This window comes from Kwoniella bestiolae, chromosome 1, assembly GCF_000512585.2.
Source record: "Kwoniella bestiolae CBS 10118 chromosome 1, complete sequence".
Classification (NCBI taxonomy): Eukaryota; Fungi; Basidiomycota; class Tremellomycetes; order Tremellales; family Cryptococcaceae; genus Kwoniella; species Kwoniella bestiolae.
This window is the reverse complement of record NC_089241.1, coordinates 2145471-2160847: the sequence shown is the minus strand read 5'-3', so window position 1 is coordinate 2160847 and position 15377 is coordinate 2145471. Positions and strand designations below refer to the sequence as shown.

Here is a 15377-nt window from a genome sequence, read left to right as displayed (position 1 = left end):
CACCAGTACGGTACAGTATCGTCCAAAGGGAGATTTACATAACTTTACTCAGACCCCTCACACACTTTCCATCCAACAAGGTCCACTTCCTCTTACATGCAAAAGCGACACATTCGCCGTTGGTACAAGTTGAGCCGCCCCTCAGTACACCCGGCATGTTGGTGCAGCTGATGTCAGACCCAGCATACATCAGTATACGGATCACTCTTAAGTTACGGCAAGAACCTATGTAACTCACTCTAATCCGGTGGCAGTGGAATTACTGGGTCCATCAGAGGTATATTCACCATGTGCGCAGCCACCGCATGATTCTACAGGACATCTCGGACTGTCAGCAGTCATTCAAGAAGCCAACACCGCACAGATGTACTCACCAAGATCAGATTGCGGATCGACACATTCCCAGGAGTCCTCCACCCCAGGAATCAAGCACGAAGTCATCTTCCCAGGACAGAATGACTTCCTCCGTTCCGACTCCAGAGCTTTCTGCGCACGTTTCCTAGCTTGGGCTTGCTGGCTTGCCGAGGCCGAGTGCGTGTACTTGAAGAAGGTCAAGAGACCACAGGCGCCGAGAGCACCGGGACCACTCGGGTCGCATACACAGCCGTAAGTCGGTGCGATGGCAGTAATGGACGGTACGATAGGGATGAAGTATGCGTTAAGGTTACCGGCACATCGTTGGAAACATGCCTGAGGATCTTGGACGATAGCTCCACCTAGGATGGTCCCTTGTGCGAGATTGATGACTACTCCGGTCAAAGTGTTGGTGCAGCCTTGGAACTCGAAGGTGGTGGTCAAATCAGTTGCCTGTCCGTGAGGTGATTAGCACAATCATGCGGGGCATGCAGGAGATCGAGGAAGCTCACGGTAGCTAGTAGACCCAAGTTCAGACCCACACCCAAAGCGGAACAATCGGTAGTTGTATCTCCGCTTGGCAATATATAAGCACTTGCCGCTGTGTATGATCCTATACTATCACAGTAACAGTTGTTCCCTAAGAGGGTTCCAGCTACGAAGTATGAATACTGTATTGAAGGATTCTGTGCCCTTTGGCCGATGCAACGGGTCTGTCACAACGCACCTCACGTGAGCTTGTTGATACGAGGGCATGGATGTAAGCACTTACATTACAAGCTGACTGACTGGCTGTACGAGTCGCATAGTCTGCGGTCAACGCCACTGTCGCCTGCAGGACACAGCCCACAAAGGTGGAGGCTGCTTGAGTTGACGAGAGGAAGGCGAGCGCTGATACTATCACGAACAATCGGGATAACATCCTGGGTGATGTCGGAGAATAGGGTACGATGATCTAGCAAGAGGACGGAATGCTGTGGAGAGTGGTGAATATGAGAGGAGGTGAGGAATTATAGGAGTGATACTAAGCAAGGTAGGGAAAGATTGACTGTTCCGACCAAAGAGGCAGAAGAGGAATGAGAGTGTAATGGGGAAATGAAGCGAATGCGAAGTCCACAAATACCCTTTTGTACTGTTGATCGGAATCGTCTGTTTGGTCTCCTGGGTTTTGTCGTTGTCAACAATGACGATGTCAAGGATGATCGATAAACAAACGAGATACCTTCCAATGATCACTTGATCTTTGGGATAGACAATTAACGTGACTCGGAAGAGACAAATTGGAATAGCTTATTTCTTGGTCAGACAAGTAGAAGCTTAACAGAAAGATGAGAGACCGAACTAAGGACATGATTTATATATATCCATATGTTGCTTCAACGTTCCCAGAATCTGAATTCCGCTTTCCTTTCAAAGAGGCAAGAGCGAGATGCAATTCTGTGACAAACGAGGGAGCATCGAGGTAGGGAAAAGGAGGAACGAGGATACATCGAGCTGAACTTTGAATAGAAAAGATTCTCAGACGGACGATCGGTACCGATATCTGAATGGGATCAGCAGTAGGTGTGCCAGAATATCTTAATCGGAAAGATCAACAACAATGTAAATGTAAACAAGCTCAGTCAGACCTGTCGATCGATCGCTTCATAGTTAAGTCAGTCAGACATCGCTCGGAAGAGAGGAAAGAGGGCCTCTACCGTTCATTGGGAGATGTCGATTGTGTAAACAATTTTGGTCTCTTCATCATCGCCTTAAGCTTTCCATACAGTGTTGAGACACTCCGAGAAACATCAGAACCTTTTGCGTTACCTAACTTCTTCCCAGAGATTGGGAAAGACATCGTCCTCAAGGTCAGGGGACCTGAAGCGAACGTCCTCGAGGTTGCTATTGAGAAGAATCCAGTTGATTTGAGGGCATTGTCAGTAGCGGTGGTCGTTAGAGCGGTCCGCATAAGAAGGCTGGTAGCTTCTGCCTGTCTGTGCGTGCATCGAGTCACTGAGTCATCCTGAACTAGACCTACCGGGTGAAGCACCAAACATTGGCATTCAATTCAGCTGGCATTCGCTAAGCACTTCCCAAGTGGTAGATAGTGCCTGACTGACCATGTGTGTAAGGGATGACTCACATGCCAATCACGAGCATGATTCTTTGGAGGTTCGCCTAACGACATACCCCAACGGTCAGGAATGGGAATTAGCGCACATTATGCAAGCGAGAAGGATCAAATATCCCACGTTGTGCTTTTCGATGAACATCCTTACACTATAAGACATCTGAATAAATTTGTACTTCTACAAGATCTGGAACGCCAAAATCTGAATTGAAGACTCAGAAGCTTAATTCAACACGTAACGCTGGGTCCTCGTGTCATGTGGCTTTGTGGCTTTTCAATGAGTGGCCAAACGGAAAGGACCGTATATACAGTGATTGCGTAAATATATCAATATCCGCTCATGTTCATCCTTCATAACGTACATATAAATAGGTACCCATTAAATCTTGTGATATTCTAGATCCTCGTCAAGTTTTCGCACTGGTAGCCTCCGCATGTGGCAATTCGTGACATAAATGACCTCGACCGCCTTTTTCTAAGGGGACCTCCAATACAGTCCAGTTTCCTGTGAGAGATAGGGTACATCGAACTTGCGGTTGGTATGGAAACCCGGTCTACTGAGCGGTAGTGGACAGGTACTGCCTGAGGTTTTTTTGGTGATGATGCGTTTGGTGGTGATAATTCAGCAGCTTCCATCGGAAGGTGTTTTCTGACCTTCCACGACGCGGCGTGATAGATGCTCAATGTGAGGTCTCCTGAAACAGAAACATGGAGGTTGAGCTTCATCCTCCATTCGTTTAGGGCATGCATCCGTATTAGCAGACGAGTATCTGATTTGTGGATGGTGCCCGCCCACCTTATTCTTCGGCCAATGTGGCAGTTGGATTTCCTGGTACGCGATGCGATCGGGCGAAATGATGTCATCGCCGACGATTAACCGAGTTCCGGATTGTTGGTCCGCTTCGTGTGATCTGACCTGGTGAGCTAGCTCCAATCCAATGGGTGTCGGAATAATTCGTGTTCATCCCTCTTAAACAACTACTTGACCATACCACTGCCATACCTTCAACTCGTTACACCCTCTCCCTCTGACACACAGAAGAAACAGCCAAAGGAACCCTCCAATTACACCATGTCATCTTCCAAATCCTCGGCCTTGGTCAACCCAACCTACACACCGGTACCTGCTCCTCCAGGGGGATTCGCCTCTTTCCAATCGTTCTACCCCTTCTACCTAGGTGAACACTCCCTCCCCCTCACTCGGAGACTCCATCTCGTCGGTACATCCATCGCGTTGACGTCCTTCGCTCGATCCACACTCTCCCTCGTGCCCATCGCCTTGTCCTACGCCGCCAAATCGTTCCCACCTTCCGGAGGAATTCACGCACTCCACAATCAAGGTCCCATAACTTCCCTGGGATTAGATGTGTTGTTAGCGAAATGGTCGGTGGATACTAGCTTCTTGGAACTTGAAGGTGTTGGAAGATGGTTGTTGGGTGGTGTAATTGGTGCATATGCTTTTGCGTGGATAGGGCATTTCTTCATTGAGAAGAACCGACCGGCTACGTTCAAATATCCCGTGTGGAGTCTGAGAGGGGATTTGAAGATGTGGTGGGAAGTCGTGACGCTTCAGAGAGACTTTTAGGAGAACGGGGAAGGAAGGAACAGAAGAAGGGCAGGGGTCATTAGAAATGGATTAGCAAGATATATCACGTATGTATCTGCCAATGCACAATCTCAATCCATTGTAGAACACTCGAGGGGAAAGTCATGACGGACGATTCGAGGGTTACACTGCGATTGCGCCATTGAGCGAAGAAGCGATGTGTCAGTCTGCCTGGAAAAATTGACCTTCTCGGCCGCTTGTGTGAATCTCACAATGCAGAACGATCGATATGTAAATCTCATCCGATAAGATGCAAGTAATACTACAAAGAGATCACGAGTGTCCTAGCCGTTTCTAACCCAGAATCACCAGAAAAAAAAGAAGGAACGCTAGATGTATCTATTCTTATTATAACCAATGTCTAGCTAAATGTCCGTACCGTGTATTATACTTACTTTGATGAGTTTGTTCTGACTCTGATTCTTGTCGTTGTGTCGCTGAGCCCTACTGAAACATGGGTTTCAAACCGTTCAAACAGATACCGTGATCTTACGCACAGCCCTGACAGTTCCCGGAACACATTGACCATCCACCAACTTCCATCTCTTCTTACAAGCTGATATCTCGCATCGGCCGTTCGTACAGGTGGTCGCTCCTAGAAGGGTTCCAGGCAAGGTACTACAGCTACAAACAGCGAAACGATGATCGAACCGTGAGCATCGATGGCATAAGCTCTGCAGGAATAACTCACTCTGTTCCTGTCGAGGTGGTGTTTAGTGCTCCCCTACTGGTGTATTCACCGAACGTACACCCTCCGCAAGATTCTATATTTTCGAATGGTCAGCTCATTCCACGTATTTTGTCCGGATGATCACGAGATGCAGACTCACCCAGCTCTGTGGCAGTATCAATGCACTATTGATGTATTGTAAGACATAAGTACTAAGTCGATTAACTTCAAACGCCGAATAAAGGTTATGATGACCTACCTCCCATGAATTATCTACGCCTTGGATATTACATGCCTTCATACCTTTCGGGCAGAATGCGGTTCTTCTTCTCTGATCGGCATGATCATTCAACACCTGTTGTTGTCTTTTCCTCGCTTGACCCGAAGCCGAAGCTGGATGTTGAAATCCGTAGAATTGTCCAACCCCGCAAATACCCGTCGTGACCTGACCAGAAGGATCGCAGACACACCCGTACGAAGGTAAGATGGCCGTCACACTGGGTACGATCGGGATCACATAGGCCCTCAGGTTTCCCGCACAGGTTTGGAAACATTGCTGTGGACCCGTGACGATGGATCCGCCCAGGATGGTACCCTGCGCCAGGTTCACAGTCACACCGACGATGGTTCCTACGCATCCGTTGAACGTGAATGTCGTTGCCAAGTCGGTAGCCTGATGATTTGGTGCGATGGTAAATGACTGTACCTGCTGAGGTTACAAGACAGCAAGCAAGAACAGACTGGACTTACGACGGCTTGGACAGTTGCCAGACAGGTCGTCCCCCCGCTTCCGACCGCATAGGCTGAGGCAGCAACGTACGAATTAACGTTATCACAATAGCAATTGTTGGTCGTAGGGATCGTTCCAGCAGTGTAGTAGGAGTATTGAGCTCCTCTACCAGTACATCTGGTCTATGGTACGGACAATCGCTATTAGCTGGGTTCTCCTTCCTCATGATGCAGAGGATAAACTCACGTTACACGCTGCCTGAGAAGTTACGAAGGCTCCTCCAGAGCCTGTCAGCGCTACTTCGGCAGCAAGAACACAGCCCACAAAGGTGGCAGCTTGAGCGAGGCTGGCGGATAGCACGAAGATCAGAGCCAAAAGAGGGAAGCGAAGCATTATCGAAACAAGTATGACTGGAGTAATATTCTGACTTCATTGTGGTCTGTGGGAAAGAAATCCTCCTCCTTTATATACATCTCAGCAGGCTGGTCGTCCGATCGTCCAGACACAATCCCAAAAGAGGTCATGTCCGCTATTGGTAATAAAAGTCTACTATCGTGGAGGCCATCGAGGTATCGTGGGATGGACTGATCATCCTTAAGCTAACTCTCTCATGATTGTTCGATGTTTTATAGAAAAGAGCGGAATGTCCAAGAAATCTCGTCGAATCTATCCTCTCCAGAATGCAATGTTCTCGAACAAATCACATTCACACTAGCTGGGAGGTCTCGCCACAGTCATTTGGCCCTGATTGACTTGAAGACAAATACAATTCCTCTCAGACATCAACGTTAACACCGATCATGAATAGATTCCTCAATGGTAAATGAGACTATTATTTGCCACGGACCGGCTCATTAGCTCTCGATATGACTCAGCAGGTGAGACAGCTTCTCGAACGAAGCAGGAAGATGGCATGCTCAACATGACATAATATTTTTCAGTATTCTCATGCTTCCACCTCGACTATTCTTCACTGGGTGACCACCGAGTCCTTGGCGGTGAAATATGGTTCATCCTGTATTTTCCTCCATATACTACTGAACTCAGCCTCGGCGAGCTGTTGAGAATGACGAGCCATCCTTCGACTTAGTATAGTATGATCCTTTGCGTCCGTTCGAGGATTTTCCTGGGATGTTCATGCCAAAATCTCCTATCAACGCCACAGGCATGAATAAGAACAGTCCAGGTGGAAGACATGTGATGATGGTGCCTGAATTTCGCACGCCCACGCCATACCGTAAGCAAATATTAACCATGATGTCTCACATCAAGCTTGTGAACCGATAACAAGCAAGCAAGCATATATCTTGAATGAAATTGCGTTATCAAGAGGTCCAACATGCTTGATTCCTAGAGGTCCTCGTCCCAGGACCACGCAAGGTGTACGTACGTACGCTTGAGTATAAAAGTTGGCCGAGTCGATGGGGACTGATTCTAAGGTTCTTGGCCACTCTTCATGCCGTGTATGCCGTGAATTCTGGCTGTTTGATTGCTTGATCGAAAGTATACTCTCTTAGAGTTATGCTTTGTGCGTATACGAGAGCTCAGCTCAAGCTTGGGCTCCAGCCTCGGCAACGATTAACAGCTACTTTGACACCGGGTGCCATATGTGGACAGGAACGCGGAGTCGGCTTGGCTTGCCCTGGACACTCTGTAGATCAGGTTAATAACCCTGTTCAAACACGTGAAGGTCGAACATGTGTCAGTGAGGCTGAGCTTCTCACTTGCGATCTCTTCAAAGTCGGTTTCCACATGCCGACATTAACATGATGTCCTTCGAGGAACAGTCTTACACATCTTTTTGAGTTCAATTGCGCATGTCTCTCGGTTACTCTGATTAAATACATTCTTCTCACTCATCAGAGGCACATCGACATTGCTCGTGGGGTGGCCTGATCTCATCTGATTGATCATTCACTTCACCTATGCATGTACATTGCAGGCGAAGTCGAGTAAGAGGCAGTCCGATCGATTCGCTATCAACTTCGATCTCGATGGGTTGTGCTAGGCGTAATGCTCAAGATGTACCGTGAAACCTTCAACGTATGCCGGATATCGCGGATTTCGACTTCTCAAGGACTCGGCGGATCGCTTGTGATGGGTAAATCAAGCCTGTCACTTCCTTCCCGGGCTTCGGGTAACACCGAAACAGGCGTAACGAAGTAAGCTGGGCCTCGCGTGTTCCGTTGGACTCCACACGAGTATTGCACCTCGGCCGCACTGTTTCCTTTTCCCCCTTTCATTAATAGTCTCAGTTGCTCCTTGACAAGTACCAGCCAGTATGTGGTCCTTGCGTGTTATAAATCCTGTCGTGGGATCGTCATGGACCACATGCAATATCACAAGGATCGTAGCGTTCAACTGACGCGCACTTAATCCTAGCTGTGCCACAGAGATGACACGTGGCAGTTTCAAGGTGAACACGAGATTGAGGTGGAGGTTCGACACGGTCTGTGCGAATGCGAGTTCCAGTCGTTTCGACATGCACATTGAATCGTTAAATCCACAATTCTCATAGAGAATACTCAACTTGATTCCAGGAATACCAGACAAACAGCTACAAATAAACAAAGATGCCGCTCAACTACTCGAAATGGGACAATCTCGAGGTGAGCGGGGGTCTCATCCAACCTGCAAGTACTTGAACGCTGACATGATGAAATAGCTCTCGGATGACTCGGATATCGAGGAACACCCAAATGTCGACAAGAAAAGTATGATCAGGTGAGTGTATCATCGCTTGGAAAGAGATCCCGAGTTTGAGCTAAATAATAGTGAACAGATGGAAACAACGAGACATCCACGAGAAGCGAGAAGCCCGTAAACTGCAAATAGCGAAATACAAATCTGAGCTTGAACTCAACTCCGTCCTACGACCAAGAATCCAATCCATCATCAAGGGTCTCTCGGAGAAAGGCCTAGATCATTATAGGTCAGTACAGAGGAGGGTGAAGGAACAGCCATCAGATGAGAAACCCAATACTGGATCACCCAACCAACCGACCTACGATCAGATGATCGCTCAGCTCCTCTCGGACGTGTATAGGGAATCGGCATTTATAGTTGATGGCGCTCAGCTTACGAAGGACGGGGTGGTATTGGATAAAGAGGGAAAGATTATCAATGGGACTTCGGAGCACAAGGTACCTTCATGGGCAGAAGAGAGAGATGTACCTGAACAGAAGAAGAGGGGACTGGAGATTGCTTTGGAGGAACGACTCGGCTGGCATATCAAGGAACTGGACAAGAGGGATGGAGTGGTCAAAGTTGAATTGGAGAAGGAGGAGAAGGAACAGGCAAAGAAAATCACGAGTGAGGGGATACATGATGGTTGGAGTCACAGTACGGTCAATAAGGCTAAACCTTCTCCTTTGGATGATAAACCCAAGATACCCAAAAAGAAGGAAACGACAGAGACTATCGAGGTGTTAAATCCCAAATCTGCGGAGGTGAGCTCTTCCACACTTTTCTTCGATTTGACTGAAAATCCAGAGCTGACAAAGCATGACTTTGACGATAGTCATCCTCAACTAAACTCGCTGAAGAAGATGACGAAGAAGAAGATTTCGGACCCCTCACACCCTCAGCTCGAGCATTCGCCAACATCCCATTAGGAGCTTTCGAAAAATCATTTGCGTTCATTCAGAAAGATTCTTCGGTATTGACTGAGGCTACTCATGATTCCCTTTTGGCCGAGGCGTTCGACGCCGAACGAAGAGGAGATAAGGAGTTGTGTAAGCGATGCGTACATCAGAGTCTGTTGATTAACTATTGTAGACAATTGGGGAGGGATGGCGTAGGATTGTTCTTCCAGAAGTGAGTGTGATGTGACTTTACGTATCTCTCTACCTACCCGAATACTATCTGATCTCAATTCTCAATCTGAATTCTCTTATCCTTGTTAGATTGCCATTCGCAATACATCTAATATAAATGTGCGAAACTGACGCTTCATCCTCGATACATCCAGGATGATCACCCGCAATCCCAAATCCATCGAAATGTTCCTTCAAGACTTCAACCAAACGCACCACCGCATCGTCCAACGAACCGCCGAGATGATAGCCGAAGAAGCAGCAGCAGGCGAGCGAGAACAGATCCAACTAGTAGCAGAAGATCCATCAATGGAGATCGGGTTCAACCTCCCCGACGGTCCCCCACCCGAAGATCTGAGATTGGAAGGCGAAGGAACGGAAGAGATGGATATTGAGCAGGTCAAGGCGTTTTTACAGAGGAAATGGGATATATACCAGGGGTTCAACGAGAATTTCAGGAATGCGTTGAAGACTGAGAAGCTGGATGAGGTTAATAAGTTGTTGGGGAAGATGAAGGTTGCTGAGGCTGAGGAGGTCGTGGAGCTTTTGCAGGAGGGTGGGATGTTGAGTTTCAGGTGAGTACCATTCCCTCGACTGACGACGATATTTGGGATGTAAGCTGACTGGTGATTGTTGTGTATTCTAGCGAAAGAGGTGTAAGGGATATGACTTCTGGTCAAGCTCAATAATGGATGTCAATTTTGATATGATGGAATGCTTATGCGCTGTATCATACTATGTACATTCATGGAGCGAATGTCATGTTACATGCAGTATGTGTATACACACATCTATGAATACATATATGCAATTGAGGTGTTGTATATACTAATACTAACACTAACTATGATCAATACATGGTAAAGTATACACATATTGTCCATTACTATCACACAAAACTAGTTGATACCCCTCTTAACGATCTTACTAGGCTTGGGAGTAACGTCCAACCACTGAGGCTGTTTAATAGTTTCGATGCTCAACTCGCTCGTCCTACTTTCCATCCTCCTCAGATCCAGGTCCTTGCCTTGTGCGGACCAGGGAGATAATTTTGAATTATCACTGTGGTCTATCGAGACTTTATCGTCCGTATTGACTGGATCCTTCGGAGGGGTAGACGGTCCATTACCGAAGGAACATGGACTAGTAGGTGATGGCGACAATCCACAATCTATAGCCTCTACCTCATCTCCGTCGGTCGTAGGGAGGAAAGTGAGACGTGAGGGACTTAATAGACAGGGATTTTCAATGGCTGTTGAGAATGCTTCGAGGGGGATGTCGGGGGATAGGCATGTAACCGGTGGAGAAGGGCCCAGGGGGAATCGCCAGTTTGGTAAGGTGGGAATCGGCAGGCGGAGGTTGGGTCGAGTACGGCGGGTGGTCGATTGGGGGCGGGAGGGTGTCTGCAATGGCGAGTGAGGTCAGCACCTGTGTAGTGAATGGGAACAATACTGTGAAGGGTCGGGATGCAAGTTCGGGTTGATGTGACGATATGTCAAGTGGGGTGACTCGACGGTGATAGGGTAGATAGTGTAGTCCTACTCACTTCAGCTAATAATTTATCCACTACATCCACATCCTCATCCCTACTGCGCCTAACACCTTCCCTCCTGTGCATACCTTCCTGCAAGCTATTACTCCTGATCAACGAAATATCCACTTCGACTTCACTCCTCATCCTCCTCTTATGCATCTTACTACCCCTGTCGCCCGCATCCTGTGCGGTATCCATCGGAGTCAGCGTAAAAGGTTCCAACACCCTTCGTTTCGAGGTGGAAGATGAGCTTGAAAATCTCTTAGTCAGAGCTTCCACCGCCTTGTCATCATTCCCATTTCCAGTCCCATTGATACCGGTGGACGCGGTCGGACTGGTACATGCCAGACCAGATAGACTCCATGACAAGGAGGCAGACATGATTCCAGCGATGGAACTGAGGCTCTTCCCCTTCTTGTGATGGCTTGTTCGTCTATTCAATGAAGCTCTGATCGGCTCATCTCCAGCAGGTCTTGCGGAATTATCCCTTTCCACCGAAGAAGACGATGAGGACGGACAACCCTCGTTACTCCCCATATCCTCAAAGGGCGGGAAATACGACACACAATCTATAGAGGGTAGTCTAGAGGGCGATTGGGCACCTGAGGCTGATGTTGAAGCTGAAGTCATCTTTCTCGATCTGCATGATCGGACGGAAGAGGACCGAGATAGCGTGGAGGAGGAAGATGTCATTTGTTTTCTGGGTGATACCGGTCTGGGATGATGTTTGAGTGATGAACTTCTGGAGAGTGTGCCGCCCGAGTTCAAATCCAAATTCGATGGGCCAGCTTGGGAGTCGGGAAGAGTTTGGGTCTGGGTGAGACGATGGATGGAATGATATGTAGGAATTGATGAGATGGACCTTGATTTGTTGGTGTGCTGATGTGTGTGGGGCGAGGTGGATCTGGAGTATGAACCGGATAGTGGGGAAGTGGGTCTGGAGAGGGGGGAAGTGGGCCGATAAGATGAGGAGGAAGAGGGGGAGCAGGACAGGGTTGACATCTTGTTGAGTTGAGTCGTGTGATGATGCGATGTCTAATGTCTAATTTGCGAGTGATATATATGTGTCTTGAGGTAGTTAAATAGTGATTTGCTAGAAGTTCGTTACCATATCATGGGAGATCTAATTCCTTCAGATCAAAGTCTGGACTCTGAATATATTGTGCGAGAGGCTGAGACCGGTAGGTGAATGAGGTTGTCTTGCTGTATGTAGCCTGGTGATGTGCTGATGCTGATAATGCCAGTCGAGTGAGTTCTGTTCTATCCTTGCTCCTCCGGTCGAAATCGAAATATCCTTGATCTATCTACCTTGACAACGAAAGATGTGGGTGTCGCGACGTCAGAGACGTGGTCGAAGCGTTTCAATACATTCTAAGTGAAGATGGTGCAGTGTGTGGTGTTGATGCGTAGTCTAGTGTACTGTATGTCGACGATGGTGGTTGAAAGATTTGTTGTTTGAATGTTTGCCAGATATATACCTATTCCATGTATTGAACCAGTCCGATCATCCATCAGTTAGAGCTAGTCGTATCGATCAGCGCTATTACCGGATTTCTGTTCAATGACCTGAACGAACCAATCAATATTATTCTTCCACCTGACCTAAAGCTCTGGACTCTCCGTGGTGTTCTGTTCTCAACCATCCAGCTCGGTATGGACAGGGTAAGGTGTTGTTGTGGAGTATGCGAAGCTGTCAAAGGCAAGCAAAGACCTTTGAAAAAGAGGATCACAGCCACTTTCTCAAGCGGCATTCAAGTGCATTTGGTCTATGTCATAGGGTCCGAGAAACATCGTAAAAGTAAAAGAGATTGTGATTCCCCGAAGGATATCAGGATAATAGGAAAATCACAAAGGTCCGATACAGAAATGGGGTTGGGGAAATATCACTTTGGATGGGATGTGAGGCTTGGAGGGGTTTTGTATGATGCATCAAACCTGGACACGTGCGATTGTGATGATCAGAGTATAGTACTATATTGGATCTATCAAAGATGATATGATATGATGTGCTATATCTGCTGGGCTGCATATACCCAACAGAGGATGGATTGATGGTTGGTGATGCTTTATGACATGTGAATATAGTATCCCTTTGATCGCTTCAAAGGAAGGTCCCTCCTTGGGAATGAGATTGTAATTAGCACAAACAATGCGTTCCTTTGATTGTGTCTGTATGTGGAGTGGGAGTGTGTACAGTATACTGTATCATGTTTCCATGACGACAATGATGCGATGGGATGGGAATGGGATGGGATGGGATGAATATGACACAGACCATCAAAATAAATAAAAAAAAGTCGCGTCGATGTTTGCAATTACAAGGCCTGGAACCTGATCTAAGATTAACCGATGTTGTATCCACTCCCAGTCTAGATCCCACCTTCTCACGTGGGATAGATGGGATCCGATGGAAGATGGAATGCAAGATGAGACGGGGGAATGTGGGCTCGTTCAAATGTTCAAATGTGGCACAACGTGGTCATGATTTCCGTCATTTTCAAGTTTTAACTTAATGGCCCGGTGTGAGCCGGATTTATACCATGTTACCCGTGATTGAACCCGGAGATGTCATCGAATTCACAAGGAGGAATGTTGAACATCTATCCATTGGAGTAAAGCATATATCATAAACACATACGACAGATAGGCTCATACATATCATACCGTCTTAAACACACACACAAAAGCTTCTTTACTCGCTCAGATTCCCAGAGGAGCAACATCAATCCAACATACTCTCACTCGCCAGATCAACATTAATATTATCACATCGTAAAAAGATGCCTACCCCAGCAGCGGAATTATTGAAAGCCAAGTTATCGGGTGGAGGAGCAAGCGATATCAAAGCTAGTAGTCCGCTTGTGAGTGTCCCATTCTTATGCACTATGCACTGGATCTTCACTCCGTCTATCCGCTCTTGGCTTCTGTGGAAAAAAAGCAGCCAACGTAGCTTGTGATGCTTGTTAGAATATATGACCCGTACTTATATCCTCTAAAACAGTTCATACCCCCCACTCAACCCTTGACTCCAGGCAAACAGCTTCCTACCTCCGTCCCCCTTCCCGTGCTACCCGCCGTAGAATCCGCAAAGAGATTAGCAGCGTTCGCAGCAGTGGATAGACACATCGGCTTACAGCACAAGGTATGTCATCAGCCGCTCAGAACCTCCTTTACGCACAATCTTATCTGGATGGTATAGGTCATTGGTATAGGATCAGGATCAACGGTGCCCTACGTGGTGGACCGAATACTCGCTCAAGGATTCGAGGCCAACAAGGATAGGGTCTTCTTACCCACCGGTTTCCAGTCCAAGGAACTGATCATCAAAGCTGGACTTACGTTGGGGGACGTAGATCAATACGCTAGGATTGACGTTACTATTGATGGAGCTGATGAGTGAGTGGAGTGGTTCGTCTTGCCGTATCTAGAATGAGGTGCATCTTTTTGGCAAGGTCCTTCTGTTCAATCTAGATCTGTCATTCGAAACTTCAAGATCCTCATTCTGATGGACATCCAAGCTGACACCTGGACTCTATCCGCAGAGTCGACAACGACCTAAACTCCATCAAGGGCGGTGGCGCATGTCAACTCCGAGAAAAGGTATTAGCAGAAGCAGCCGATACATGGGTGATCGTTGCGGACTATCGAAAGAACTCCCATATCCTAGGTACGACGGTGAGTCTATTCATTCATCTTGGTCAAATCAGACCAGATTCGATACTGACACACTTGTGATATCCCCTCAAAGTGGACACAAGGTATCCCCATTGAAGTCGCCCCCTTCGCCTACGCCAAGGTACTTACCAACCTCTCGCACATGGGTTCCCCGCAGAAATTACCAAATGGTAAACCTGGTTTAACCCTCAGGATGGGGAAGATGAAGGCTGGTCCGGTCGTTTCGGATAATGGGAACTTTATTATTGATGCGCCGTTCCCTGAGGAGATGATGAAAGATCCTGTTGATGTGAGTTTTGTTGTTGCTTATGATTGCCTTTACCCCTCTCTCACCCAATCGGTCAAAAGATGCGGTGGATTAGCGACGGGTAATCCACCCCACTCATTTTCTGCCTTTTCAAATTGTCAAAAGACCAAAGGCTGATGAGATACCTAATCCCTTATAGCTGCTACACAAAATCAAGATGTTGACGGGAGTGGTGGAAGTGGGATTATTCTGCAATATGGCCAAGGCAGCTTACTTCGGTAATGAGGTGGGTCTGGTCGTACTACCGACTTTTCCTCTGTCTTACTCATTGTATTTGACTTGCTTTTGCTAATCCATCATATCCCTACAGGACGGAACAGTGTTAATTCGATCAGACGACGGATCAGTCGACAAGATCAGCTCGGTACCTAATACACCGGAGTTGAAAGCTCAGGTCAATGATGCTGCGGTCCCTTAATGGTAGTTTGATGCAAGGAAGAAGATGAACAAATACGGAATAAACTACATGATAAACCAAATGTATAGTATGCTGTACAATCTGATCTGAGAGCGTCTGGATCAGATATCCTGTACTTCTCCAAACGAAGTCGCCTCGATCGATGCATGACACAG

General features: G+C 47.3%; 7 protein-coding genes across 7 annotated transcripts; 4 read left to right on the top strand and 3 right to left on the bottom strand.

Annotated features, from left to right (window-relative positions):
- Positions 1 to 34: 34 nt before the first annotated feature.
- On the bottom strand, positions 35 to 1276 carry I302_100817 (uncharacterized protein; the record flags this gene model as incomplete). Its single annotated transcript, XM_019190826.1, has 5 exons — positions 35 to 167; positions 239 to 311; positions 375 to 807; positions 867 to 1067; positions 1127 to 1276. 5 exons carry the CDS (start codon positions 1274 to 1276, stop codon positions 35 to 37), a joined length of 990 nt encoding a protein of 329 aa, XP_019047574.1.
- Positions 1277 to 1901: 625 nt separating this feature from the next.
- I302_100816 (uncharacterized protein) lies at positions 1902 to 2363 on the top strand (the record flags this gene model as incomplete). The annotated part of the gene is made up of 1 exon (XM_019190825.1): positions 1902 to 2363. One exon carries the CDS (start codon positions 1902 to 1904, stop codon positions 2361 to 2363), a length of 462 nt encoding a protein of 153 aa, XP_019047573.1.
- A 1176-nt stretch (positions 2364 to 3539) lies between these two features.
- On the top strand, positions 3540 to 4052 carry I302_100815 (uncharacterized protein; the record flags this gene model as incomplete). Its single annotated transcript, XM_019190824.1, has 1 exon — positions 3540 to 4052. The coding sequence occupies one exon, from the start codon at positions 3540 to 3542 to the stop codon at positions 4050 to 4052; it is 513 nt and encodes a 170-aa protein (XP_019047572.1).
- Positions 4053 to 4543: 491 nt separating this feature from the next.
- Positions 4544 to 5866, bottom strand: I302_100814 (uncharacterized protein; the record flags this gene model as incomplete). Its single annotated transcript, XM_065869154.1, has 6 exons — positions 4544 to 4697; positions 4765 to 4837; positions 4904 to 4928; positions 5003 to 5416; positions 5494 to 5655; positions 5720 to 5866. 6 exons carry the CDS (start codon positions 5864 to 5866, stop codon positions 4544 to 4546), a joined length of 975 nt encoding a protein of 324 aa, XP_065725226.1.
- A 2180-nt stretch (positions 5867 to 8046) lies between these two features.
- I302_100813 (uncharacterized protein) lies at positions 8047 to 9977 on the top strand (the record flags this gene model as incomplete). Its single annotated transcript, XM_065869153.1, has 6 exons — positions 8047 to 8082; positions 8139 to 8197; positions 8256 to 8922; positions 8994 to 9289; positions 9444 to 9863; positions 9935 to 9977. 6 exons carry the CDS (start codon positions 8047 to 8049, stop codon positions 9975 to 9977), a joined length of 1521 nt encoding a protein of 506 aa, XP_065725225.1.
- A 210-nt stretch (positions 9978 to 10187) lies between these two features.
- Positions 10188 to 11824, bottom strand: I302_100812 (uncharacterized protein; the record flags this gene model as incomplete). Its single annotated transcript, XM_019190821.1, has 2 exons — positions 10188 to 10691; positions 10835 to 11824. The coding sequence occupies 2 exons, from the start codon at positions 11822 to 11824 to the stop codon at positions 10188 to 10190; spliced, it is 1494 nt and encodes a 497-aa protein (XP_019047569.1).
- Positions 11825 to 13602: 1778 nt separating this feature from the next.
- I302_100811 (ribose-5-phosphate isomerase) lies at positions 13603 to 15222 on the top strand (the record flags this gene model as incomplete). Its single annotated transcript, XM_019190820.1, has 7 exons — positions 13603 to 13683; positions 13824 to 13964; positions 14022 to 14218; positions 14365 to 14497; positions 14571 to 14786; positions 14944 to 15030; positions 15115 to 15222. 7 exons carry the CDS (start codon positions 13603 to 13605, stop codon positions 15220 to 15222), a joined length of 963 nt encoding a protein of 320 aa, XP_019047568.1.
- Positions 15223 to 15377: the final 155 nt, after the last annotated feature.